This window comes from Paramisgurnus dabryanus, chromosome 3, assembly GCF_030506205.2.
Source record: "Paramisgurnus dabryanus chromosome 3, PD_genome_1.1, whole genome shotgun sequence".
Taxonomy (NCBI): Eukaryota; Metazoa; Chordata; class Actinopteri; order Cypriniformes; family Cobitidae; genus Paramisgurnus; species Paramisgurnus dabryanus.
The window spans coordinates 27,122,181-27,149,608 of record NC_133339.1 but is presented as its reverse complement, the minus strand read 5'-3'; the positions used below and the strand labels follow the sequence as shown (position 1 = coordinate 27,149,608).

At 37.9% G+C, this 27,428-nt stretch overlaps 1 protein-coding gene across 1 annotated transcript; it reads right to left on the bottom strand.

Moving 5' to 3' along the window:
- Nucleotides 1-347: 347 nt before the first annotated feature.
- On the bottom strand, nucleotides 348-24,035 carry c1ql1l2 (complement component 1, q subcomponent-like 1-like 2). Its single transcript, XM_065274211.2, has 2 exons — nucleotides 22,842-24,035; nucleotides 348-3,289 (listed from the first exon to the last, which is right to left on the bottom strand). The coding sequence occupies exons 1-2, from the start codon at nucleotides 23,451-23,453 to the stop codon at nucleotides 3,110-3,112; spliced, it is 792 nt and encodes a 263-aa protein (XP_065130283.1). The 5' UTR covers nucleotides 23,454-24,035; the 3' UTR covers nucleotides 348-3,109.
- Between the last annotated feature and the right edge of the window lie 3,393 nt (nucleotides 24,036-27,428).

Genomic DNA, 27,428 nt, shown 5'->3' with positions numbered 1-27,428 from the left:
AGAAATAGAGACATGATTTTATCAGGCCCTCTATGCTGATGTTCATTAAGGAGAATGTAAGGTAAGAAAATAATCAAATGGGGACCAGAGAAAAGCAGACGGGAAAGGAAGGAAAGTAAAACAAATATACAAACTTTTTAGTTTTAGTTTTTAACAAAGTGGCTAATTCATATTAATTCATACACTCTAAAAACAAACGGTGCTAAATAGCACTAAAAGTGGTTCGTAATCATAGAGGAACCATTTTAAGTGCCAGATATAGCATCGATGAAGTACCTGTGTAGCACCTGTGTAGAACCATGAGGTGCTATGTAGAACCATGTGTGGTGCTATAGTGGTGCAATATGACCCCCGTATGGTTATTCATACCTGTAGGTGCTTCATAGGTGATAGCACTAAAATGGTTCCTCTATGATTATGAGCCTATTTAGCACCGTTGTATGACCAACTTTCTAGGTTTTTGTATGATTTGCTTTCGCCCCTGTGTGTTGGGTTTAGGGCCGGGTTGGGGGTGGACCCCTATTTTTGTACAATACACTTTGCACAAATTCATATGTATTAGCCAACTCGTCAAATATGTACAAATTCCCATGAGATCAGGTTGGGTACTGATACAAATGTAGCTTGAATACACTATGTAAAGAAAGGTTTACCAAATGTAGTGTAAATATGTGGGTCAGAGGTCACAGCTGTTTTTTGCTCACTTTGTACAGAAAATGCCATCTGAATCACTTGAAAAGCAGTATTGCTAGTACATTGAATTTTTAAATAAAAGCATACTTTCAGTTTGTTTCTTCCTTCCTTCATAAATTAACATTAAAGGTGCAGTGTGTAAATTTTAGCGGCATCCAGTAGTGAGGTTGTAAATTACAACCAACGGCTCAGTCCACTGCTCACCCCTCGCTTTTGAAAAATATTGAAAAGCTACAGTAGCCGCCACCGGAAAAACATGTAATTGACGGAGACAACTTAGTAAAAAAAGTTTGTCTGTTAAGGGCTTCTGTAGAAACATGGCGGCCCAAAATGGCGACTTCCATGTAAGGGGACCCTCCGCGTATGTAGATAAAAACGTCTCATTCTAAGATAATAAAAACAGAACAGTTCATTATAAAAAGGTCTTTATACACCACTAATAATATAGTTTTGTATAATATTTTACATTTCTGTCAAGAGATCCTTCTAAAAATTACACATTGCACCTTTAAATGTAGAAAAAGTTAATGTAGCTGAGTTATCTGAACATTTGTTTCCAACCAACCCCAGTCACCCCTAGTGTCAGTGGCTTTTGTGATAAAATAATTAATCTCACCATATGCGAATCTGCCAACAAATCTCTCTGTCTTTCTATCTCTATGTCTTTCTGTCTTTCTCCCTGTCTCAGAACATCAGCACTGGCTGTTTAAATGTGTCCTGTAAAAGAAAAGATGCAACAGAGGTGACAACGTGAACCAAGCAATGAGGCACACGCAGTCACACTTAATGAAAGCTTTTGTTAAGTCTACAGCTGTGTTGTTTTTTGTGTGCTTCTGTGAGTGGGGCCAGGTGACAGGTACAAGATAAAAATAGAGAGACGAGAAAGAATCCAGCGAAAGAAGAGATAGTAAACATGAATATTCGATGCCTTCTTTAAACCGTTCTGATGTCATTTTAAATACCTAATGGATTCAATTGCCTATAATGCTAAGATTTATGCAAATGGTCTCCAAATTATCCCCAAACTGTTTTCTCGCATTGTTGAGGGAAAAATATAAAGCATTACACCACAGACACAAAATGTCCCATTTGTTATTTAAATTTATTCAACATTTCCAAAAGATAGAGTAGGACTGACAAACATAGCATAGATTTATTTAATTTACAACTTGGTTATTTCTTGTATATCTTCTCTGTAGAGGCTTAGCTAAACGTGTCTGATGCAATCTCATTGGCTCTATATCACATCATTGACTGGCTAAAGTATAGAACATTTGTCAAACCAATAATGTGGCAAAGACAAAATACAGTTCATGCTCTGGTGTTGGATACACACACACACACACACACACACACACACACACACACACACACACACACACACACACACACACACACACACACACACATACGCACATGCACGCTCACAAATAAATCTCATTTGCACACATTCATTCACCCAATAAGAATAAAATACTGTCGCATAAATATTCTCACTGCTGACTAAGTGACAGGTGAAGCCCCTCGACTCTTCTCTGTCCTTTATTCCTCCCCACATGCCCCCACCTCTCATCATAATCAATACACTTTGCAAATAGTTCTGAATTTCTTTGAATCAAAAGTAAAATGACTTGTACTTCTTAGATGGGAACAGCAAAAGTGCACAGCTGTTTCTTCAGGGATACAGAGGGTAAAGAGTGTGAGAGATGGGAGTTTAGGGTTTAGTGCTAATTGACAGTGGTAATAATTTATGTAAATAGGGTAGCAGAGTTTCAGTTGTTTCATATAGTTGTAAGGAGCAACATTCACCCACAAAGGTTATCAACCACCGCAGTGCCAACAGATTATAACACATACAAAATAATGCAAAACAAACCCAGTGACCGTCAATAGCCAACAGGGGGAGCTCTGCCCAATGTAGAATTAATGAACTACATTACTTTTTGTTTAGTTGTTCGATTTTAACCCAAGCCTTCAAATTAACATTGTTTTTTCCACGGGGGTTAAGGATATTTCTTTTTCACAATAGATTTCTGCAGGTGAGAGTTTTACACACACAGTGAAGAAGGACGAGATCTATGCCAGTCACTCCTGAAATCTTAAAACAAGAAAGACAAACTTTCTTTTCAACACATGAGAGAAAAACACAATTGGATAACTTGTTTATTTCCTTGTCTTTCTTTCTTCCATCATCAATGCGATTGAAAGTGAATCTACTGAACTCTCGTTCCACTGAGTCTGTCATTTCAGTAGGATGAAACTTTTTCAGCTGTGAAAACTGGCACTCAAGTATGTGTCAAAGCAATGGAGAAATTCTTGTAAAATAAAGAATTGGGATGATAAATGCTCCATCTTTCACTTTCTTTTTCTTTTCTCTACGTCTCTTTGCCACTTCTGTTTCTCTCCTCTCACTTGTTCAGTCAGCGTAAAGAATGAAGCCGGAGAAGGTGCTGTATTTGTTGTTGTTGCCCCCGTGGGCTTTGCCACCATCCAATTTGATGTAGACTTCATCACCAGCGTCTAGATGTAGGATCACACTGTTAGAGGCGTAGTCGTAGTTCTGATCAGCGTCTTGAGCGATCGCACTGGCACGTACCTACATGAGAGAGAGAGAAAGAAAGAAAGAAAGAAAGAAAGAAAGAAAGAAAGAAAGAAAGAAAGAAAGAAAGAAAGAAAGAAAGAAAGAGGTTTAGTAAATAGGCAATTAAGAAAAAAATATAATGTCCAATCACACAGTGGTGATCTGTCTAGGTTACATGCACATACAGAATTTTTACTGGGGTCACAGTGGCAGTTCTTAGATATTTTGGTAACACTTTACTTCAATGATGTCATTTTTAATGCAAAGATGACATTGTTTGAGATGTCTTTGTTATGAAAACTTGACATTAAGTCATTAACCAATACATCATAACTTGGCATGACAACTTGACAATAACAAAACAACATAACTGACCACTTTTTACCAGTGATACAAACTGAATTTGTCATTAAAATGTCATTAAGTGTTAATACTCTCCCAAATAGTTTTATAACAACATCATTAATATTCTTCAGTTCATTATGTTTTTTTTTTTAAAGTTTCCTCCATGTGTTTAATAATATTATTAATCAATAATAATAATATTAATAATAATTTAAATTTATAAAATTATATTTTATTGCATTTGGAGACTGATTCACCTAAAATTAATTGAAAACAGTACAATAATGGGTTAAGCCATGCAGCAGCATTAGGTCAATATCAGTGCAAAGTTAATTACATTAAACCAAATTGATTAAATATTTTGTTCATTTTTTCTTCTATGTCAGTAAATTTCAGAACCCTCTGTGTGAGGAAGAACGAGTTCTGTTAGTTGTCAGTTTTTTATGTATTTTGCACATACATAAAGTTAAGTATAATCTTTTGACATGTCTGTTGCATTTTGTTAAGGTATTTATTTGACAGAGTATTAACACTTAATGACATTTTAAAGACAGTTTAATGTAATGTTAACCCATAAAGCTAGGTAGTTTCTTAAGTTTGATAATTATTCTGCTACCTCATGTTTATGACAGATTTATGACAAGTTAAGATGTATTGGTTTACGTCAAGTTGTCATAACAAAGACATCTCAAACAATGTCATTTTTGCATAAAAAATGACGTCATTTAACAAATGACACTTAACGACAGTTGCCATAAATGTGCATAAAACCTCCTTTATGTTTATGAGACGTGCCATGTCATGACTTTGAAGGTGTAACGTCAGTCTTATGAACACCCCTTCAAGTAAAGTGTTACCGATATTTCTTATTTATTATCACTCTTTTATGATTTGATGTGATTTTTATCTCTATTTATTTTTTTATTTACCCTTTATTTTACCAGGTGATGTCCCATTGAGATATTCAAATCTCTTTTGCAAGGGAGCCCTGATAGTTGGGTCATTTAGTTTTGTTTAATGTGCAAGAGTTAATACCCTACATTATTATAATATATAACCCCTCAGCAACCCCTCCCGTAAATAAATTAGATGGTGTGAATGGTATTTTTCTGATGTATTATTTATGTTTTTATTTATTATTACTTTTAATAATATCTTGCTGTTGTGACCTGCTAATTTTCCCTCTGGGATTAATAAAGTTTATATATATTAGGAAATGATTTTATTAGAATAAATGCATAAAAAATAAACAAAGAAGTTTACAGATAATAAGCATACATTTACTTCAGTTTTATCTATTTGTTTATCCTTATTTGTAGTAATATTTTGCAGTCATTGTCCTGGGCTATGTTTTTATAATATTATCTTTTAAGTCTCTTTCAAATCATGAGCAAAGATGTTACTTGTTCAAAATTGGACATCACTTTTGGCCACTAAATACCCAGCAAATGCAAAACTTAGCATTTTGATACACATACCTTTTGTGTTCCACAGGGTTTAGCAAAGCAGTTAATACTTTGTGTTTAGGATATATGTGGGCCTAAATGTGGGATTTTTTTTTTTTACAAACACAACCTTACAAAAAACAATACTGGTGTGCTTCTTTAGACAAAACAATGGCACTAATATATGCTAAGATATGTTAATGCAAGAAGTTTTTAAATGAAGGCAGCTCAAAAATGCATTTTAGTCCCCCCTATGTGTCCCACATTAGTCAGTGTCCCACTTTAGGGCAAATCACCCTGCACAGCAAGCTAATGAATAAAAGCTTAAAAAAATAAAAGTAGTAATTCTCCTACTTCCATCCAGATACATAAAATCCCCAACCTCTGCCAAAGTTAAATTTTCCTTATTTAACAAAAAAATCCGGATATCCATGGAGACATAATTGCTTGACTCCATGCTCCACACTGGTTCAGATTGACGTTAATAGTTACTGTTCACCTGAGCGTGCTGAGAAAAGATTGAGACGTGAACAGATTTAATATGTCTGGATTTGTTTGAGTATCACACGACAGCATTTAGGAAATTGCTGTGGATTTCAGTAATCTGTCTTGTGAATTAAAGTTCGAGCTGCATGGTGAAGGCATGAATATACTGTATACAGCTGTGCATGCTTGGGTCTCTATGTGAACATGATAAGAATTAAAAAGTGACAGCCTGCCTTTTCTTTCAGTTCATTATCAGATGGAGAAAGTTAGACTTTGGATAAGTTACAGTAAGTGTTAATGCTAGTTAAAAGGAAAGGAATGAGGCATGTACTGTAAGTGTTTGTATTTTCATGTCCATGTGATCTAGTTCTAGATGACCTTTGTTCTTTCTAATTAAGATTTCTGCCTTAAAGGATTTCTCACATCCAGGGGAGGGCTCTGTGGTCAGAGGTGTTACAGCAGACCCCAAAACACTATTATTATTATTAACACCAGTGTATGTGGGGGAGTGTATCGCTCCCACGCAGGGTAGCTTTATTAACTGGCGAGATTGATAACAAATTGAGAAAGAACATTGATTTGGGAAGGGGAGTGGTAAGAAATTACTTTTCTTTGCCTGGCTTGTATCAGTAAAATTTGAACAGGCAAATGCAGCATCTATTTTAACAGACTGCTCTTTATATGCACACTGACAAACTAAAACTTTGTCTTTGTTTAGCAATACTCATACTTCATTTCAAATAGCTTATATTGCTTCAAGTCAAGGTACATTGTTACCTTGTAGGTGGTGGCTTTGGTTTACGTGCTTATATAAATTTAATTAAAAAGTTATCTTTATCTTATATAGACAGTGGGCAGCCAGGCAACTCGCTTGAAGTTTTGGAACAGAGTATGTTTGTGTTGCTTGAGTAAATGGCTGCTTTGATTATCCAAGCACACCTGTCCTGTTGAAATGTTAGCCAATGTTTGTGGTTAGGCACATGTGTGCCTCTGTCTAATTTCATTTGGGCACACAAACACAACGTGCCTGTAAATACCCTGGCAGAGGGGATTTCCAAAGGTCAAAGCCATATGGATATTTGGGCTGTGGTGGCTGTAGAGGGACGTATGAGGCTGCAGTGTTGATAGTTATGGAGTGACGCAGTGCTGGATTTAGTTCAGTTTTCAATCAACATATAAACAGCAGATTATAATTTTAAGAACAAAGCAAACCATAAGTAATGCAATTAAGAGAGAGAATTAATTTTATGAATGATATTTCTAAAAGATCTGCCAATCGAAGTTTTGTGCTGAGGCGGCGCTTGCCAGATCGGCTCCGTATTGATCAGACACGCTGTTTACTGAATATGTCAGTGTAAGAATGCTGCAGGACATGAGTGACATTGCCTTAAATTTCCTGTCCTGCTTCAGTGTCGGTTTGCTGAGCCAACGGGAGAGATTTGCAGCTCTCTATAATCCAGAGACGAGCAGTATAGCTCTCCTCAGGGAGATCAGCAAACACAGCAGAGACCTCTCATTAAGTTTTTATTGTTAACTGAATGACTGTGGGTGTGTCAGTGAGGGACTGTAATGTTGTCCTTAATTATGATGGACAGTGCAGAGTAAGAAGAAATCATAAAATATGAAACAACTAGAAAAAGTAATGTAAGGCATAAGGGTTTAGGATTGTTGGACGAAGCCTCTTTACTGTAGAGTAAATCTTTTCTTCGAATGAAAAGTATATGATTTTACAGTGTTAAATAAAAAATATATTAAACTGATGTGGTTCTTCTGAGCTAACTTCACTTTTCTTAGCGTTTACATTTCAGGATAATGAATGTGTGAACTTTAAGCTAACACAACTGTACAGGCTGAGAAGCACAGGTGTTGCTCAGTATATTAATCAGGTATAACATTTGACAAACACAAAGTATCACAATACCTCTGTCACAAAAAAATAAGATGTATACGCAAACCTGTTTTTAGTTTGATTTAGTGCTGACATATTTTCTTATTCACTCCCATCTTGGCATATATTGTGTACTTCTTTTAAATAGTAAATTTCTACTTGCATTTCTTCAGCGTCTTCAATTTGTTTCATCTGCCATGTCTTTCTTAAAGGTGCCCTTCCACATAAAACCGTTTTTACTTGAATTTTTTGATATGTGTTAGGTCCATATCTTCAGAGGGACGCAAATTCACGCTGCACACGCATCGAAAGGGTTTACGATAAAAGACACATGTAAACTGATTACACGTGAGATTAAATGAGTATTGAAAGTTTGTTTGACTACGAACAACTGTTATCCAATCATAGCAGAGGGCGTTTACTTCCAAGTCGTCAATGCGGCTGGCCCATCAAAATGGATAATTTCTCGAGCCAGCCTCAAAACCAGGGTACAAAATGACCTATTACTTATTGCTTTTGATGTTTTTGGATGTAAAAACCATGCGAATGTCATGAGTAGACCTCAGACAACAGTACTGTATAAAAACGACAGAGGAAGGGCACATTTAAATCATCCTAAAACATTCAATTCTGTCAGTATAGAGAGGCTGAAAACAGACGATCGATGGATCGGGTAAGAGGAACGGCAGACGTCTGGTGATGTAGTTTGTATGGTTTAAGAGAGACACATACACTGACCCTTTGACCGTCTATCCATCATCCTTACTGCTCCACCCCATGCCCTCTGTTTTTTTCTCTCTTTTATTAATTTATAGTATATTTATTTTTAGATATTTTTACAACCGCATTTATCTCATCCATTCACCTCAAGTCTTTAAAAAAAATTTTTAATGTTGAATGACACACAAGTTTAATATGGAAATGACACAAACCTCAACTTACTTAACCATAAAGGAGCTACTGTATGGAGGGTTGTTTGCAGTGAATACCAAACATTAACTGTTTTTAAAAGATCCTTTAAATGCGAGTTTCTTATAGGAATCATTACTCCCCCCCCCTCTTTTATTGCCTGGAAAACCACTATAAATAGCCTACATTGTGAAGATTGACTTGTTTACCTGTTTCTTTCAGAATCATTTCAATCATTACATCAGAGATCAAGATCAAAGGGTTTAAATGTGCAGATTTTATAGGCTATCAACAAATTTCTCCCCACCCCCAACCCACAAAAAGTGACATTTTTACCTGATAAGATAGACAGATTATCAATTGATTGGAATTAGAACCCAAACTAAATGAATTGTCTATTTCTAAAATAATTTATAATTAATGTTTTTGTTCAAAGATTTGTCACAGTATAACAGACAGGGTGCAAGGTGGTGCCAGGGGACCTCAGTTTTATGACATTTTATAAAAAAAATTAATTTATTATAAATTCTGTGTAATTAAACATAAAGCTACTAACCAACACCACTGCAACCAACATCACTGCGTTGCATCCCTTAATGTTAATCTGTTTAATTTAAACTCTAAATTTTATGTCATGAATGTTCTTTGGAAGGGTCGCAAAGAGATGCACCCTACACAAGAGGGGCCACAAAAAGCCAAAAAGTTTGTAAACCACTTAGCTACAGTAAACAGATGATTGGATACAATATTTTAATGTAAAGCTGTCGATTCATTTAAAATGTAATCATATTATTTATATGATATGTATAAGTTTAAGTAATCACAATCATATACATCAATATGTACTGTAACAAGACAAGCCAAATCCAAGAAAAATGAATCCATTTTAAGGTGCTGCCTCTGTTACTGTAACTCCACCGACTGCAATCTCACAAAAAACAGTTCTTCAACTTCAGGGTTCATAATTAAATGTATCATTTTTTGTATAGTTAATAGCATAAATTAACACAATTAACTGACAGCCAAAATAACAAAAACATAAGAATATTAATACACATGTTTAAAAAAACGATTGTGTCACTTTTCTTACTGGTCACGGGGGCAGTATTCTTCAATAAGGACCTAACATGTCCAGTTTAGATACAAATACATTTAGGTACAAATGTGTAGTTTTTGAAAGGGACTCCTGTGCCAGCAATTTTTCAAAATTTTGTGACATTGTAGAAAGTCCATATTCATAAATAAAGTTTGCTTTGGACGACACTCTCAATTGTGTAATGAAGCAACTGTAGAGCAACTTTACTGTGCTTTTCATTATCATATAAAGACTGTTGGTCAAATGGAAGAAGCCTTTCCTTTACCCAACCAAGATGACTCTCTGCTGCTCTGACTTTCTGTTTTATTCTCTTTCTTTTTTTTTCAATCATTGTTTACCTTCTTGATTAAATCTGGTGAGTCTAATATCGATGTGCAAACAAAGGCTGCTATTCTGAATCCATGCCGATGTTCGTCCGGTGCATATTAATATCAAATAATCCGCCTTTAGCAGTCACAGCCCGCGCAGTGGCCTTATTAAAGGGTGAGCTCTTAGTGCCCAGGGAGCGCGTGGGATATGCTGAAGAGGATTTCCATGAAACATGTTTTAATCTTTTTTATTTTTAATATTAGCCTCCTACGGGAGGCCGGACTTCCGTTGGTGGCTGCGCTTGGATATCATTTCAGACTAATTAAAAAGCAATTGAACCGCCATTGAAGTCTAAGCTTGTAAAGCTTTTAAAACCCTTATAAAGACTGAATGACAGAGGTTGTGTTGTGGCTGATTTACGATATTGTAAGAGTGATTTTATTGCCAGAGCCTAGGCCGGAGCTACGTGGAGACATAAAAAAAAAAAAAACGCGCGGAACATTTCAATTCAGCGTAAACAGATATCAAGCAGTAAGACGGATACATCAATTGCCTCTTACGAGTACGCTGTAAATATTTCATTTATGATGCCCTCCAAGCATCTGCGTCAGCTGACTCGTAAACAAAATCATTAAGGAAGATGGTCACTGCGATAAACTTCAAGCTTTACCAGGGAGAGAAATGGCAGGATAGGAAAAGGACTGTGGGGGCATATAAATGAGGTGGAGGGGTTTAAACATGCAAGTGAAGTTGGGCAAAGTCAAAGAATGAGAGTCAAAAGACAGCGCTATGCTTTAGGGCTGGGTTACGGGGACAAGCAGCATGCATTTAGCGTTTTATACACAGAAAAACCGAAGGCCCTGCTCTGACACGCAGCTGTTTGTCTCTGTTTCGTAAGACAGTCACAATGAATATATGTCACTGTGCTCATAGCTGTTCAGATTCATGACCTGTGTTTTAAACAGTCATTAAATGGCTTTTTGACTTTCAAAGTCTCACTTCTATGTTTAGCCATTTAACTGATGTGACTGAGACATGAATGTATAGAAATTACATTTTGGCCATAATCTTTCATTCTTCATGATCTCTCAGAAAATGGCACAAAAACTAGGGTGGTACCCTTTCAAAAAATACAAATTTGTAACTAAAGAGCACCTCAAAGGTGCACATTAGTACCTCACATGTACATACTTCACAGGTACATCTTTGTAGGACATTTTTAAAGGGTACTGTCCCGGTGACAGTATTTATTCATTTTCTTTCTGTGACTTGCTTTATTTATGGTGGGATGACTTGTCTAACTCACGTAAATCCGATGAGTTTTATTTTTGTGATGTGAGGAGTAGGGGTATTAGCGGTTGTTTATAGAGATGCGCTAAAAGATGCACAAAAACCGTCAGGGAGGTGACATCAAAGTACCACGAGAGATATTCGAGAAATCATAAGGAAGTCTGCTTTCCAATCGCTCTCGTACTATTGTGATGTCATCCGCCTTTCCTGTGTTCTTCGTCATACACGCGCTTGTTGAGGACGCGCAGAGCGACTTCATTCAGGACGTAAAGTCATCAGTCGAGTACAAATTACTGTAAAATTCTGAGGCATCAATGACATCAAATAAAAAATCATATATATGTATTAGGACTGACATTACAAAGTCAGTTTTATTGGAATGGATTGGAACCAATAATGAACATGGGCTACACATATGTCACATTGGTCTACTAAATGTAAACATGCAAAAGTGTTAAAACTGCAAAACATTGCATGAAATACTGTTAATACTATTGGTTAATGCTGACAGATTGACATCTTGTCCACACAGTCAAAAAAGACAATTTTTTGTGGGAAAGCAGAAAAACCATGCATACATGAAACTAATCGCTTCAATAACAATTAGTCAAGTAATCATAAATCAGAAATAACTATTTATGAAGAAAGTTTGTCATGTGCATGTGTTTATAAGCCTTGCAAATGTTAACATTTAAGCAATTTTAGACTATATGAGCGACAAAGATGCCAAAGTGAGCTGTTTTCTGGCAGTGGCGGTTCTACACGGAGGCCAAGGGTGGCCCGTGCCTCTGTAGACATGTCCCTGGCCACCCCTGTGGCCACCCCGTGCTGACCAAATAAAAAAGTATAAATTCATTTTGATTTTACACGCGAGCGCCAAAAGAGGAACTAATGTGACGCAACGTTCTACACTGGCAAATTAGAGCGGCGCACCCAACCACTGTAGCTGGCTGCAGGTGCTGCTCAGCGAGTGTCTTAATTCGTTCCCAATCTCCCGATGTTGAGAGTGTGTATGCAGGTTTGGGCACTGGTAAGGACTCTAGCTCACTTCACATTGGGACACTGTTCACTTGTTCTCCTGTGACGTGGCTGCGTGTTGTGATCATTTACAGCTGTTACTCATCAACAACCGGCAAAACCCACATCTCGCTAACTTTTTAAAGTTTACACATTGTAAAAAGCGCTGTAATTATGCTCTTACATATACGTGCATACAATTGGAGGAATAAGATTAAATGTTACATATAAAAATGTTTACAATTTAAAATAAATATTATTTTAAATACTGATTAGATTGTGGTCCCTAACTGTCTAGCAATGTGTGTTTATATGTAAACTAAAACCAACGTTTGTCTTTATAAAAGTTTGCATTTCATGAAGTTTATTGAGTAGGCTCGCATGCTTTTCGGTTGGGGTGCTTTAGAAAAGAGCCCAGCTCCCCTTTTGCACCTGCACTCACTCTTTTATTAAATAAATATGTATATGATTGTAAAGTAAAATAAAGTTTAAGGGGCAGTTTCCCGGAAAGGGATTAGACTAGTCCTAGACTAAAATAAATGTAAGAGCTGTCCAAACGGAAAACAACTTGCAATGCCATATCTTAAAACCCTGCTGAAAAAAAACAGCATCAAACCAGCATGGACCAGCATGCGAATTATGCTGGTCTATGCTGGTTTGATGCTGGTTTAGCTGGCTGTTTTTTTCAGCAGGGAATACACCAGTGCCCTTTGTTTTGCTTCAAAATGCACACAAGTAATGTTTTTAGTAAGGCATGTTTGTTAAAACTAGTTATATTTCCTAATTAAACTAAGGCCTAGTCCTGTCTTAAACTAATTCCTGTAACCACCCCTAAAATCTTTAAATATAATTTCTTTCCATTTTTTTATGTGCCCCTCTGGTGAAACACTGGCCCCTCCTTGGCCCCCCTAGTGAAATTCGTCTAGAACCGCCACTGTTTTCTGGGACGCACACACACAAACTAAAAAGCCCAGGCACAGAGACGAGCGTTTCAAAAAGCCTGCTAACACATAATTTCTTTGCGCTTGACAGGAGATATACACACAAATTATCTTGTAATACCACAGTCTTGGCAAGTATTCTCATAAAAACAATCATTTATTATAAGTGAACAGTTCAGAAAGAAATCAGATGTGTCCGTTCTTAACGCGCCTATTCGTTCTTAAAGGGACAGTTCATCTTTTAAGAAATGCTTATGTTTGTGTCATTATGTTAATCAAAAGGAAAATCTATTTTTTGTTTTCGTTCCTTCTTTTTTGGTTTTTGGCCAATCACATGCCTGAACCTGGAGCTAATTATTTTCTTTCTCTTATTCCTAATTCTGCAGTGACCTCAATAAGAAACCATTCAAACTGTAGTTTGATTTCCCCATTAGGTGTAAATAGTCTTTTTGTGATAATTAATAAGTTGTTAAACCATTCCGATTATTAGAAAGTCCAGAAAACCTGTTTCAAAGATGGCTGTTATTTTTGCAATTCTATTTGGAATTTGTGGCACAAAAATGACATTTGACATTTTAAATGACATTTAGCCTTCAATAAAATGTTTACCTCATCACTGGCGCAAAATCTTAATAGAGTCAACGAGGGGATTATATATGCTGAGAATGAAAAACCAATGGATCTTCTCACAGGCACCCCTAGCATCTCTCGGCCAGAGCCTGATCTGTCTCACAGTGATATTACTGTAAATATTTCATGTTTGGAAAGCAAACTAATCCTGATGGACAAATCATGCGGTTTTCACGTCCCTCCTGTTTCGTTCTCTCTTTCTTTAATTTTCCTGTGAGTGACACCAGTTGACTCCCCGTACTCCATTACGGGATCTTATTCGGTCTGTGGTACTGTGGTTAAATTGAAGCATACGCCTGGCTCTAATTATACTTAAAAGGTGGATTGTGAGCTGCATCTCTGATCAAGGCTTAGCGGAGCACTTCATTCAGCGCTCAGAGAAAAATCTGCTCGGAGAGATGAAATGAAGCCATATGCTCGTAAGTTCGGCAACATTCCTGAGGACATCAGAGATTTCCATCTACTGCTTTTTTCACTTGGGGTTATTAGTGAAGCAAACCTGATTAAGGACTAGATAAGTTGTGGAAAACAAAAGTGAATGTGCCACACTTTCATTTCCATCTGTCGTGCTACCACACAGAGACGACCGGAGAGATTCATTTACCCAGATGCTCTTTGTCTTGTCAGCGATCTCCAGGAATGCTGATATGTTTAAACAATAATTAGAACTGTTTGAGGAGGTCGGACAGAGGTGTTTGCACAGGGAACAAATGACAAAAATATTTTGACGTGACTTCAAAAGTGCCCCTAATGAAGTTATAAAGCTGAGAAGGAGTTTAAATAATAAGGTGGTCTGCTGATGGTCATGATAGACGAGGGCCAGCTGGCTACACAACAAAATGCCAGCAACTCATGCCAGACCAGCTTTTCTTCAGTTGCTGACATTTATGCATAAGAAAGAAAGCCAAGCCTACTCATACACACAGTTTCACTCAGTTATTGTGTTGCCACAGCTTTCATATCATGACTGTTACAGTCATCTGTGATTATTGAATAAAAATTTCTATATATATTACACTCAGAAATGGTCCTTTCTAGCTGAGCATACCTAAAAAAAGTTATATTCACTAGACATTTCATTATGACTCTATTGATTTCCAAAATTTCCAGACCTAGAAATCACAATCTTTTCAGGTTTTTCATGACCCTTTTATATAGACAACACTCTTAAAATAAAGGTGCCTAAAAAGTTTTTCACAGCGATGGCATAGAAGAACCATTTTTGATTCCTTAAAGAACCATTTCTTTCATACCTTTTTATAGTCTAAAGAACCATTTTTCACTGCAAAGAACCAATTTTTATGACATCATGAATCACCTTTATTTTAAGAGTGTAGCTTTGGTAGGTAATGTACAATACAAAATGCAAAAAAATTCAATCTGTAGTCCTGATTTTCCTTACGTTGCTTGAAAGAGCAATTTGCATAGCATAAATTCTTGTGTTCATCAAAACAGCTCTGCATTTTACTACATCTGCAGTCTTTTATAACCCATCATATACCCAATATCTATGACTCTTCATAAAATATTGACTTTGACTACCCATCTCATCCCCCCAAAAGTCTGCAAATAACTTACATTATGTGAGCATAGCATTATCCAAAAACAATGACTGCAGAAGGATAAAGTTGCTTATTTCACTATACTGGTTGTTAAAAAAGTAAAAGTACATAACTTTGAAGGGCCCATATTTACCAAAATCCTCTTTTACAAGGTGGACATAAATGTGTGTTGCCAGTATGTGAACACAAATCCTTTTTAATCCCCATTAAATCAAAGAAGTCTCATTAGATATGCTGTTTCGATTTTCTTGTTAATGTGATGTCACACTAACAAAGCCCTGCCTCTGAAAAAGAATTCTGTAGAAATTACAGTATTACTGGGTATCACTGGCAACTAGCTTCCAGTAACTTATTGTAGATTTTGCATTTATGTTATTTAGAGGCAACAGTTTGTTCAAATTTAAATGAACATGAAATATTTTCTGTTTTTATCTTCTATAGTAAGTTACTGGCAACCAGCTGCATAATTACAGCATATTTTCTACAGTGTACAGTCACTGACTGACTGGTAAACTTTACACAAAAGCTTTTCAAAATATGTTTGGTAGCACGTTGTAGCAAAAATGCAGCTAAAGATTCTGGTGTCCCAGACTGTATTCACAAGAATCAGATCTATTTTTAACTGAAAGCATTTAATGGTACACACAAAACAGCACTTTTTTGCTCCCCCCAAATAGGGGCATTTTGGACATGCTATAACAAATGATCTGAAACTTCTACACACACCAGAGACTTATATTACATCTTGACACAATATTGGCCCTTTAAGTAGTGTTCATTTCTCCAGTAGCAAAGTTGAGAGGAGCAACCCTCAGATCCAAATCCTTAACCCACTCTGCACAAATCACAAAATGAGGTATAACCAAATATGCCACCATTACTGATATATATCTCCTGAAAACAGATGCCATTTAAATCTATGTTGTTGTTTTTTTAACTCAAGACCTCTCAAAGACAAACAATAAGTGGCGCTGTCCCGCTCACGGGACACCTACGTTTACGTCAATATTTTCCATATAAATTTTATGTATATCACTACAAACTATATATTGTTGGAAAGGTCTAAGCCTCTAGAATACATATATCAACAGTGTTTTATAAAATAAATTATGTAGGGAGAGTAATTGATTCAATTTTACAGAGAGTGCGCCTCAAAACATTTGCTTCTTAGCCAACACATCTCACGCTGAGAAAAGAAGCTGTGCACCCAAAGCCCAAAATCCTAGAATCGCCCGGGGGTGCAAAATGGCCTGACCTCTATAAGCTAAGCAGTCAGTAAAGAGTGTAGCTGCATAATGAAGCATCACACAGCGTTATAAAGCATTATTGTGTGATAGAGTGGTCTCACCTCTTCTCAGTACCATAATGAGGAGAGTGCAGTAATTTTGGTCTTTAGGGAGATTGAAGGAGAGGGAGAGAAAGATGAGGAGAGGGAGCGAGGGACGCGAGCGAGGGAGAGACGCATGGTTTCTGCTGCGGCATACATTTTTCATGAATTGCCCTATTCATCATTTGGCGCCGGGGCGGATGGCTGTTATCTTACAGTAGCTGTTGTTTATTTTCTGAGGTGAACGAGGTGTTAAACACGCAGAAGCGTGTGCTGACTAATTCAACCGGGTAACCGGGCTGAGGACGGGAGTCTAAGCGGAGGGAAATGTGGGTGAGTGCTGTGTCTGAGTGGAACAGTTATTGAAGGTATCATTGAAGCATCAAGATGTTTACAGAGGAAAATTGCAGAGGGCCCCCGAAAAGCATTGGGTGTGTGCAGGTCTGTGTGTGTGTGTTCAAGCAGTGGCATATAGCAAGTCAGTTCCGGGCCCATATGCAAAAAAAATACGGGCCCCCTTAAGCCAAAGCTGTTTTCTTTTTTTTGGCGCGGCGAAGCATCATGTAAAAAAATGATGGGGTAGTAGTCTACGGCAGCCGCAGAGTGCAAAAAAAATAATAAACGCAAACAAGAAATGACGGACATGATATGCATACAAAAATATATTTTTTGCGGCCACAAATAAAAAAATTATTTTATCATTAAAAGCTGGTGCGGGTCCAGGGCCGGGCCCCCTATTGGCCCGGGCCCCCTATTCGCCCGGGCCCTTTTGCACGTGCATACCCTGCATGCCCAGACGCTACGCCACTGTGTTCAAGATAAGTCGAGAGGGGGAGTGTGCTGTGTATTTGTGCTCATTAAGGATGAAGAGGGTCTCCTCAGTCAGTCAAAAACAGACACACAGATATTTTGGTGCTGGTATTCTACAGTACAGTTACAGGTACAGTATATACGCCACAAAACAACACAAACTAACAGCACAACGCCAGTGTCTATATCCAGTGTGGATATTTGACTGATGTACATTTGAGGAACACTGCGGAGGTGTGGAAGGAGTAGCCCACGCTTAAAAGTCCCATGTCTATAAATAAATGATGGATTCCACCATAGCGCTTGCTCCATGTCACCCAGACACATTTGACACGTGTGGCATTTCCTCGCAGCACAGGCAAATCTAGCGCTAATAACCATACAGCACCCAATTAGACTGGTTTTAATGTTCTGCTCCGCCGCGTGGCAAATTTAGTGTCCAATTAGACATCAGAACAGGGGCAAAGGCCCCGCCCCAGCACCTCAACAGCTGATTAGAAGCAGAAATGAAGAGCCGGAAAAGTGCGTTTGAGTGAAACACAAGTACACCCACCAACTCAAACACAAATTAACAAGCTGTTATTGAAGAGCACTGCTTATTGGACTTGTTAAAAGATGCTTTGGACACTTTCAGGAGATAATTTTTAGGATAACAAGTTTCAGAAGAATCTTACTAAGTGACTGAAAGATTTGGTATATTTCACAGGATTTTCCATAGTCGCTGTGACCAAAATGACTATAGCACATGATGCATGTCTATTTGTCATGTTTCCAAAAAATGATTAATCTAGGGGTTGTTTGGCTTCCAGCAACATGTTACCTGTCTCCCTCCATCCGAATACAGATGAACAACATCCCATTTATGTACCATGTGTAATTAAACAAGTTATTTGCGAGGCACTAATAACCGAACATTGAACCCTGTAATTAAAAACACGCCTATGAAACACATTTTCCCTGTTCCAGATGGTGAAGTGTGTTTGTTATCTGGATACACACATACACATTTACTTTAAGTATTGCTCCTAGTCCTATTACTCATATTAACACATTTTATATATTTTTACATAACAATGATCTGTCTTCTGTAGGCAGTTCGTTTTTTATTCTTGCTTAACAGCAATTAATTAATATGCCTTCTGTTTTAAAGGGCGCTATAGGTTTACTTGCTTATGTAATAAAAAACTGAGAATGACATGAGGTAAAAACAGAAAAGGTGTGTCATGCAAAATAATCATATAAATCAGCTGTAAACCAAACAACTGAATCTTTGTATTGTGTGCGTGCGTGTGTGTGGTAGTTGTTGGGGTGTGTGTGGTCTGAGACAGCACGATTATTCAGAAGGAGCCTCTTGAGAAACACAAAGAGTGCCTGGATGCATTCGCTTATAATGAAGTCAGAATGGGTTTGGTGGATTAATGACAATATCAACAGAAGGAACACAAGGACAGGTGCCAACGCAATCTGGATGCAGTTCAAAGTTTTTAATTACGATTACAAAGAATCCTTGGCAGTGTACACGCGCCTTTCTTTCCCCAGTCTTTTGTTTTTCACTCCCTTCCCTCTCCTTTATCACATTTGAAGCGGAATTCCCAGCAAAGCCGTTAAACTTGTAAGGCCAGTGGAATTTGAAAAGGAAATCATGGGCATCTGTACACCTCCATCTGGCAAAAAGTTTTCATTTGGGGAAAATATTTGGCAAATTTAGAACAAACTTACTATAGGATGGAGAGGAACGAACAGGACATGTTGATATGGATTAAGCGAATTGGATTCTGTGTATGCGTGTGTGTTAAGGCTAAAATCAATAAAACAAAAGCGAAGCTCCTGTCCAACACTCCGCAATCTCACCAAAACACAAATATTACTTATTTTCTTTCTCATTTACTCATACAAACACACACAGACCCTTCACACTGTCTGTATGGTCAGTGTGGCCACTAGAACAATAGAGGAAATCCACAGGGATAGCAGACTAGCTTAAAGTCTGTTAGTACTCCATCACTGCCATTGAGAAACACAACACTGCATTTATATTCTTTCAGAAAGAGTCACAGAAGTAAGTTCAAACATGAAAGTTTCTTTTAACTGTTTAGGACAAATGTGTGATTGTGACAAGCACATATATCAAACAGCAGCATACGATTTTGTACTGTATGTCCACTCTCTCTACACACAAACATATCTCTGCTATTGCCCGCATCTACAAAAGTGGTTTAACTACACTGTAAAAAAAGTCCGTAAAAATTTCAATGTTATTGCAGCTGGGTTGCCGGTAATTTACCGTAGATTTACATTTATGTTATTTACTGGCAAGAGTTTGTTCAAAGTTAAATAAATTTTAAATATTAACAAGTCTTTATCTTTACAGAATAAAACTATACAAAAACAGCCTCATGCAAAGCATTCTGGGAACCAGAAATCATCATCAACCTTTTTCTGTTTTTTGCTTCAGATTTTGTTTCCCATAATGTTTTGCTTGATGCTGTTTTTTAGTTTTACTCTGTAAAGACAAAGACTTGTAAATGTTAAATGTTCATTTAACTTTGAACAAAATGTTGCCAGTAAATAACATAAATTTAAATCTACGGTAAATTACCGGCAACTCAGCTGCAATTTTTACGGATTTTTTTTACAGTGTAGTGAGGCAGTAACCACTTTATAAAGATTAGCTTACTCTCAACAGGAAGGCCCATCGCCTATGTCTGCCTAATGTGTCTGTAAAGAAGGTCTCTGGAGATCAAGACCCATTGTGTTCAACAGACGGTGCTTTACGACAACATATGCTTTCCTTACCCAATGCTGTTCCTTCACACACTCCATAAATGCTGTACTGTGCTTCCAACAGTTTTTGCCTGCTCTTGCCTTTAGTGCGCTGCTTTTATGGTTTTGCTTAGACAATCTAGTCGGGGCACAGGGAAAACAAAGACATCTAAAACAGCAGTAGCGCTTTTCCGGTGACAAACTTTTACAAGTACACATTTAGGCTACAGTACTTGCAGTCTCCACAGGACCACTTCTTAGTGGGTGTCGCTCTCTGATCTCTGCTTTACTTAGCAGGACTCATGGATAATAAATCAAATTTAATTTATTATAGTAAAAGTGCAGTAACCATGTTTTATTATAGTGAAATTGCGTTTTTTGGCACATTAATTACCATTTATAAAATCGTTTTACTACAAATACCATGCTTAGACTATAGTTACTGTTAATTTGTGGTTTTTAGTAATTTTTAGTAAAACCATGGTTAATTTTCATAAGGGATAAAAGATGTTTTTGAGAAATTTGTCAGACAGCTTGATGTGATCCAATGAAGAAAATGTAATTATATTTAATAAAGATAATAAAAAGAAGGACGTGTAGGGACGGTGAGGCAGAAGGAAATGTGAGATATGTTAGGAGAAAACTAGCCTACATTAGTTTTCAATTCCAGAAATTGCAGTGTTTTCTTATATCCACCCTTTATACCAGCTGTTAAAAGTCTTCTCATTTTAACACTTTCTTTGTGAAAGTTGAATTATTTCCTTTAAGAGAGACTGATGGATTTATCTGAATATATCGTCTGTCTTTCGGAATCTCCGGTTGCCGCGGCAACGGTGCGTCCTGCGCGCTGACCTCCAGGTCGCAGAGACACGAAAAACATTCAGGTGCTGCTTCTCCCTCTCGCACCTTACAGTTAAATATAAATGTTGACAAATATGCTGTTAAGCTGTAGGTCGCAAATGGGAAACATGTAGGCTACCTGTAAGTTCTTTTATTTCATAAGGGGCCATAGTAGGAGCTGGAAGTTTTGGAGTTTTTTTAACTCACTGGTCTTGCAATGTAACGCAGCTAAATGTTACTGCGTAAAAAACACAAAGGAAGCACAAAATAGGCTAACCTATACATTTAGGGAGATCAGACCAGGGAATGCGTCGTTTTGTGAAATAACATTTAAATAGGTTGCATAGCCTATATCTACAGTAAATATGCTACAGAAATTATTTACTATTGGTGAGACTTGCAAACACAAATTTATATCGTACTGAATCTTTAAATGAGAGCAATTAAAGTGTATTTTATTGCGCTCATCAGTTTGCTTGATTTTATTGTTGTTTGTAAATATGAATGCATTAATTTCAAGTAGGCTAAGGGAATTATCATTTAAGAGGCTGAAAAGTCAGATTTAAGTCATACTTAAGTCAAATTTAATATATTAGTAGCTACCTGATCAGTGGTCTGAACTAAGACTGATTTATATGAGTGTGATTATAATGTTCAAGCGCGAGAAATGTCTGTACAAACATGAAAAAGTTAATAAAACATTTATATCGCTAATAGCCGTGTGCATTGGAGATAGATTGAATTATTCGTAGCATTTATAACATTTACAATCTAGAAATATACTTTGAAATGTTAATAATTAACTTGGAGGGCGAATGACACTATCTTGAACTCTGCGGACGGCGCGTGCACCTGAGAGACAGTACCGCGCTCTAAAAGCCCCGAATGAATGTCGGGTGGGATATGTTCAGTCCTTACACAAACCACGCCTCACGTGCTTTATTTTATCACCACAAACGCACGTTTAAATCATTAAAAAAGCAAACAAAATATTGATCATCTAAATTCATTCAGGACGAGAAAGAAGGGGAAAGGCAGAGTAAAAAGGAGAGACCACATTTTCTGATATAGCTACATTTAGGAAACAAGAATTTCACTTGTCTCTCTGGCGTTGTGATTTCAAGTTCGTGAAGTTTCAGGATTTCGCACGCGCCGCCAGTTTTTGTGGGGTTTCATGCGCCCCTAATATAGGCTTCCATACACATTCCGCACTACAGAACCAAAACATCCTCTTCCATTCTTTGTGGAAAAAATCCTATGCTTTCATGAAAAAAAATAATAAAACAGAGTAAATTAATCTCTCAGTTTCTCCCTTTACCAGCTCTATTAAAAACATAGCCTTATAATAATGAATGCACTTAATGCAAAAATATTTGCATTAATAATGCACACCTACGTTTAATTAAACTTTAAAATGCGCGACCTTTATTTAAAAAAGTTTCTACCGATAAAAAAGTTAATTGTCAAATCAATAAAATACAGAGAATATCTGTCCTCTGTTAGAGGGGACACGCGCACAATGTCAGCGCGCATTCAGCTCGTGTGTGTTTCCCTGCAGCTGTGCGAACTTCACCCGCGTGCTCTGGGGGACCAAAAACTCACAGCAGCTGTTAACGCTTCTTTCAGTGGTTTCACGAGAATACAGAAACAGAGGAAACGAAAGGATAGAGAGGACGTGAAACGTCTCGATTGTCCTCTGCGGGGTCATCATTAACAGTTTAATACATTTCAGATACGCTCTGCGAATACCAGCTTAAACCACTAGCGCATAACAACAGAAACATGTACCACACACATAAAAGAGACAAAGAAACACAGGGTATAACAAGAATATTAATCACAAATTATCTTCAAAAGATTGTTCAAAAGAGCACAGGTGCATGGACAAAAGAGAAAATCTGGCACTCACCTGTCCGTTTTTGCACAGGTCAGCCCACATGCTGGTTCCATCACCACCCCTCATCAGAACGTGGTAGATGAAGAAATACGTGCCCGGCACACTGCAGATAAACTTGCCTGCACTGCCATCATAATTGTTGCCAAGGTTGGTGACTACATCATCAAACTTGAGGATCTCATAGCCCTCGTGTGGATTCTTCAGTCCAGCGTAGAAAGCCACTCTTGGGTGTGTGTTGTATGTAACTGTGCTGATAGCTCCGTCATCGCCCAGGCTCAAAACCCCGCTTCGGCCCCTGTCCCCCCGGTCCCCCGGAGGCCCCATCGGACCCGGGGGCCCTGGCTCCCCCGGTGGCCCCGGAGGTCCGGGTTTGCCCGGCCGGCCCGGCTTCCCCTGTGGCCCCTGGAGGAGCGTGGAGGGTGGAGGCATGTTGCTGTGGTCGGCCAAAGCCTCGGCCTCGGCCTGCACAGAAGAGCCAGTGCTGGTGATGCCCGTGGTGGTGCCCTTGTTCTGGTAAGGGTCGCACACCATTCGACAGGTACCCAGCATCTCGTAGTGGCTGTTGTCATTGCTCACGGAGCTGACCAGCACGGGAATTAGCACCACCAGCACCAGCACCAGCATGACCCCAACAGCGGCCGCCACCAGGGTCTTCCTGCCCAGGCTGAGGCGCGGGAGTGGCTGGGCAGCCAGCGTGGGTCTGCCGGGAGCCGAAATGGTGACTGCTGAAGAAGAGGAGACCCGCAGAGAGAGACAGATAGATAGAGGGGTGCAGGGGGTCCGGGGGGATAGGCGACAAACCCTAGGATCCCAGGTGATTGGAGGAGTGCGTGAGGGAGAATGAGACCCACATACACAAACTCTCGCACAGTTGCCCAGATCCGTTCACGTCTGGTTTGCTTAGCTGGCTCACTGGATGCGTTGGGCTGGCAGGAGAGAGGTCTCACACAGATCCCACATCCGCTCGCTCACACACTCAGTCCACACATACATACACACACATGCATGCGCATGCACTCACACGCTCTTCCAAAAAGTTGATCCCATTGCCTGGTAGAGGGAATTGCACATGATAATGAAAAGAATGAGGGATGGCAGAGGCAGCAAAGAGAAAGAGAGGGTGAAGTGAGCGAGTGAGGGTGCGCATGAGAGTGAAGGACAGCGAGTGAGAGAGAGAGCGCAGCAGATGTAGAGGAGAGGAGGAGAGACAGGGTATGTTTGCAGAGGCGTTTTCTCAGACTGAGGGTTTTATACTCACTAACCCTCCCCACACTCACACATTCTCTCTCTCTCTCTCTCTCTCTCTCTCTCTCTCTCCCCCTGTCATAGCAATACAGCCAGGGGTGTGAAGCAAAAGTAACCCAGAGAGGAGAAGAGGACAATAAAGCAAAATATGAAACAATATGGACGAAATTTATGGAAAATATGAATGACAATTGTTTAGAGCCATCATATGGAATTTTTTTTTTTATTATTGATATTTTGCATTCATTGCACCATGAAAACATACTTTAATAGTAAGAATAAAGGACTTTCTTTTTAATCCAAAAATAAATTTTTTAAAAACAAAGCTACAAAAATGGTTCAGTCTGAGGTCAACAAAGTACATTTCACCCACAGTCACACGTCAAGTAAACTGGTTTGGTATTCAGATCCTTGACACACCCAGTCAACATGAGTTAATATGGATGAAGTAGGATGATATCACCATTCCTACCGCAGCAGAGGAAATGAAAAGAATAAAATGTGTTAAAGACTGGAGACTTGTGCTATTCCTATAACATATATCGCACCTGCACAGTGCATACCCTAGGGTTCCAATGTTAGAAACAAGTGGCTAAAGTTTATTATTACCGGGGTGCTTGATCATTTCAGCCCGACCTTCACATTTCAGCGCAGGTTGTTTTCTGAACCTGTCACAATGTGATGTAGGCTTTGCAAAGAGGCTGTTATTGAAGGATGGGGTGGCTTAAAATTATATTGAACTTGACAGCAAACCTGCAGAGCGTAAACATTTTCAGCACCGCTCTGGATCTTATTTCACATGTAAAACGTTGTTTACATAGATGTCTTGCATGCACAGATACTAAAAAATAATATGCAATTCTGTAGGGCAGAGATGTTGGTCAAAAACATTAAATGTCAAATAGAAACATCGGTAAAAAAATAAATACAGTGATCAAATTTGACCCATTTATAAAAACAACCAACTTTCAAGTGGTACACATGTATGCTGTCCATGATTCATTAATGTTATTGGACTAAACTACAGGCAGGTGTATCTACTATAACCAATGTCCTGGTGCTTCTCTTTTTCACATGGTTAATTATAGTATTATCTAAAGCTTTATAAGATTGTTTAAAAAGAAAACGAGCCATTGAAGGAACACTTTGTGTCAAGAACAGCTTAATTTTGGGTTTTTTCCAGCTCATAAAAACATTTTTTGACTCTAGCTATTATGAGAATTAGATTAGATTTACTATTACAATAAGATCTTTTTAGGAAGAAAATGCACTTAATGTTCCTCTTTGTATGTGTCTTTGACTTTGAGTGTTTGTCATAGAGAGTCTTATTGTATTTCACTTTTTATCCCGACTGCCAATAAAGTGCCCTCCTCCTCCTCCTGCTGCTCTGAAATGGTTTGTTATTGGCCTGTTGCGTTTTTGTGCATGGTTTCTATCGATCCAGTTCTTTGATTGAATTATGGTTCCTGCGTGGAAAATAAAATCCATCTCCGTGGTTTATGCTAGACAGCTGACATTTTTTACCTCAAGGGCTGGTCACTGGGAAAAGACCTGCAGGCTTCTCAGTACATCACATGATATGCAATGCAGCAGTTGTGTGATGTAAAAAGTAGGTTAAGATTTCTGTTTAAACAGATAAATGATTCATTTAGTCCGCTATTTGATTGCATATTAAAGGCAGAGACATTCAGCCTATAAAGAGCAAACAGCAATGAGTGAGGGAAAGTGAAAGATAAAGGAGCACTGAGATGTCAATAAATAGAGGAAGGAAGAGAAAAGCACTGAAAGGGAGTGTGATCCAGTGTAAGCATCACATTGTGGTAATATATGGCTTGATGAAGTTTTCAGTGCCTTTGATGGACTATAATAAAGCAAGTGTGGTTGAAAAGAGGCAGGCGTGGTGATGTTTAGCGTTAGATGACTGCAAACATTCACACTGCTCAGTTTCACAATATGTTTGGTAAACCCCTTAAAAAAATGTCAGGTGGAACAAAAAAATCATTGTCTAATTTTCAGATAAGTTTTAATTTACTAAAACTAATAGCTAAAATATTACTGTAACTTGTTTAGCTTAATGTTTTTTATTTCTTATATAGTGGTATAGCAGTTGTACCATTTGACTTTTTGGTTGCACCACGTGACCTCTGCAAGGGATTTACATTTAACACACTTCTACTTGGATGCTGGTGTAAGCTTTTGCCTGTGATATCATATTCATAAATATACTTTTTAAATAGCTACAATTAAATTTGGTTTGAAATAACATTGTACCACCTGACAGAAAGTGGACCATCCTATTACATTAAAGAAGCTATTTCATGAGAGATTTTGAGAGAAATCTACAAACTTTTTATTCAGCCATAAAGACCAAAAGGAGTTCACTGGATGATGTGATATCATGTTTACAGTTTGTAGTTGTAAACTTCTTAATAAAAGGCCCACAATTGCAGTTGTACAACCTTGACATTTGAAAGCATCCAAATTGTTTTACAAAAGTTTTTAATTTGTTATTTTTTTGGCCATTTTTGCCTTTAATTACCAGTGAGTTGAGCCGAGGACAGGGAATTACAGGGAGGAGAGAGGGTAATGGGATCAGCAAATGATCACAAGCCGGGAATCAAACTCGGGTCGCAAAATACACCATCGGATATGAAAAAAGTTTTTTTTATTATCCTAACATCCCCACATAGGAAAGGTTTCGAACATTAAATAATGTCAAGGTATCTTTTGTTAAATTATTTAATCATTTAAGCACAGTTTTTAACAGTTGCCTTAAACTGCTAATTTGTACGAATAGTTGATATACCAAAACAAAATTATACTTTATTATTAGAAAATGCTGAAAATATATTTCAACTAAATAGGTTTTATAAATAATGTGAAACATGTCATAAATCTATCAAGTTATTTTAATAGTATATAAAGCCCCTGGACACACAAATATGCGTCATGTCATTGACCCCCCAGACACCTACAGTATAGAAAGTGTATTTAAGCTCTTGGACAGATGGAACGGATCTGTTTATTTGGCCTTTGATCTGCGTGCTGTTAGGAGCCTAGCACATCGAGAAGAACTCATATCCCCACCTACTGAAGATTACACACCATTCGTCCACACCACGCAACCAGAAAAGGTCTCAAATGGACTCTTTCACATTCATGTTCGTCATGGCAACCAAATAAAGTGGGCAAGACAAAAAGATCTAAGACGTGAAGTGGAAAGATGACAAACCCTTAAGAGCTAATGGTTAAAAAACAAACAACTAAATAAATAAATAAATAAGACGAGATCGACTTTTTGGACTCTTAATATTTAAAAAAGCATATGACAAGGAAACAAAATAGTTAGCATTA

Bases quoted from the DNA above. Each gene is read 5' to 3' on its own strand.
- c1ql1l2 (XM_065274211.2), bottom strand. From the start codon at position 23,453: ATGCTGGTGCTGGTGCTGGTGGTGCTAATTCCCGTGCTGGTCAGCTCC. The intron at 3,290-22,841 runs GTGAGTGCCAGA...TCTCTCATGTAG, and splicing joins ACCTGTGCAAAAACGGACAG to GTACGTGCCAGTGCGATCGC.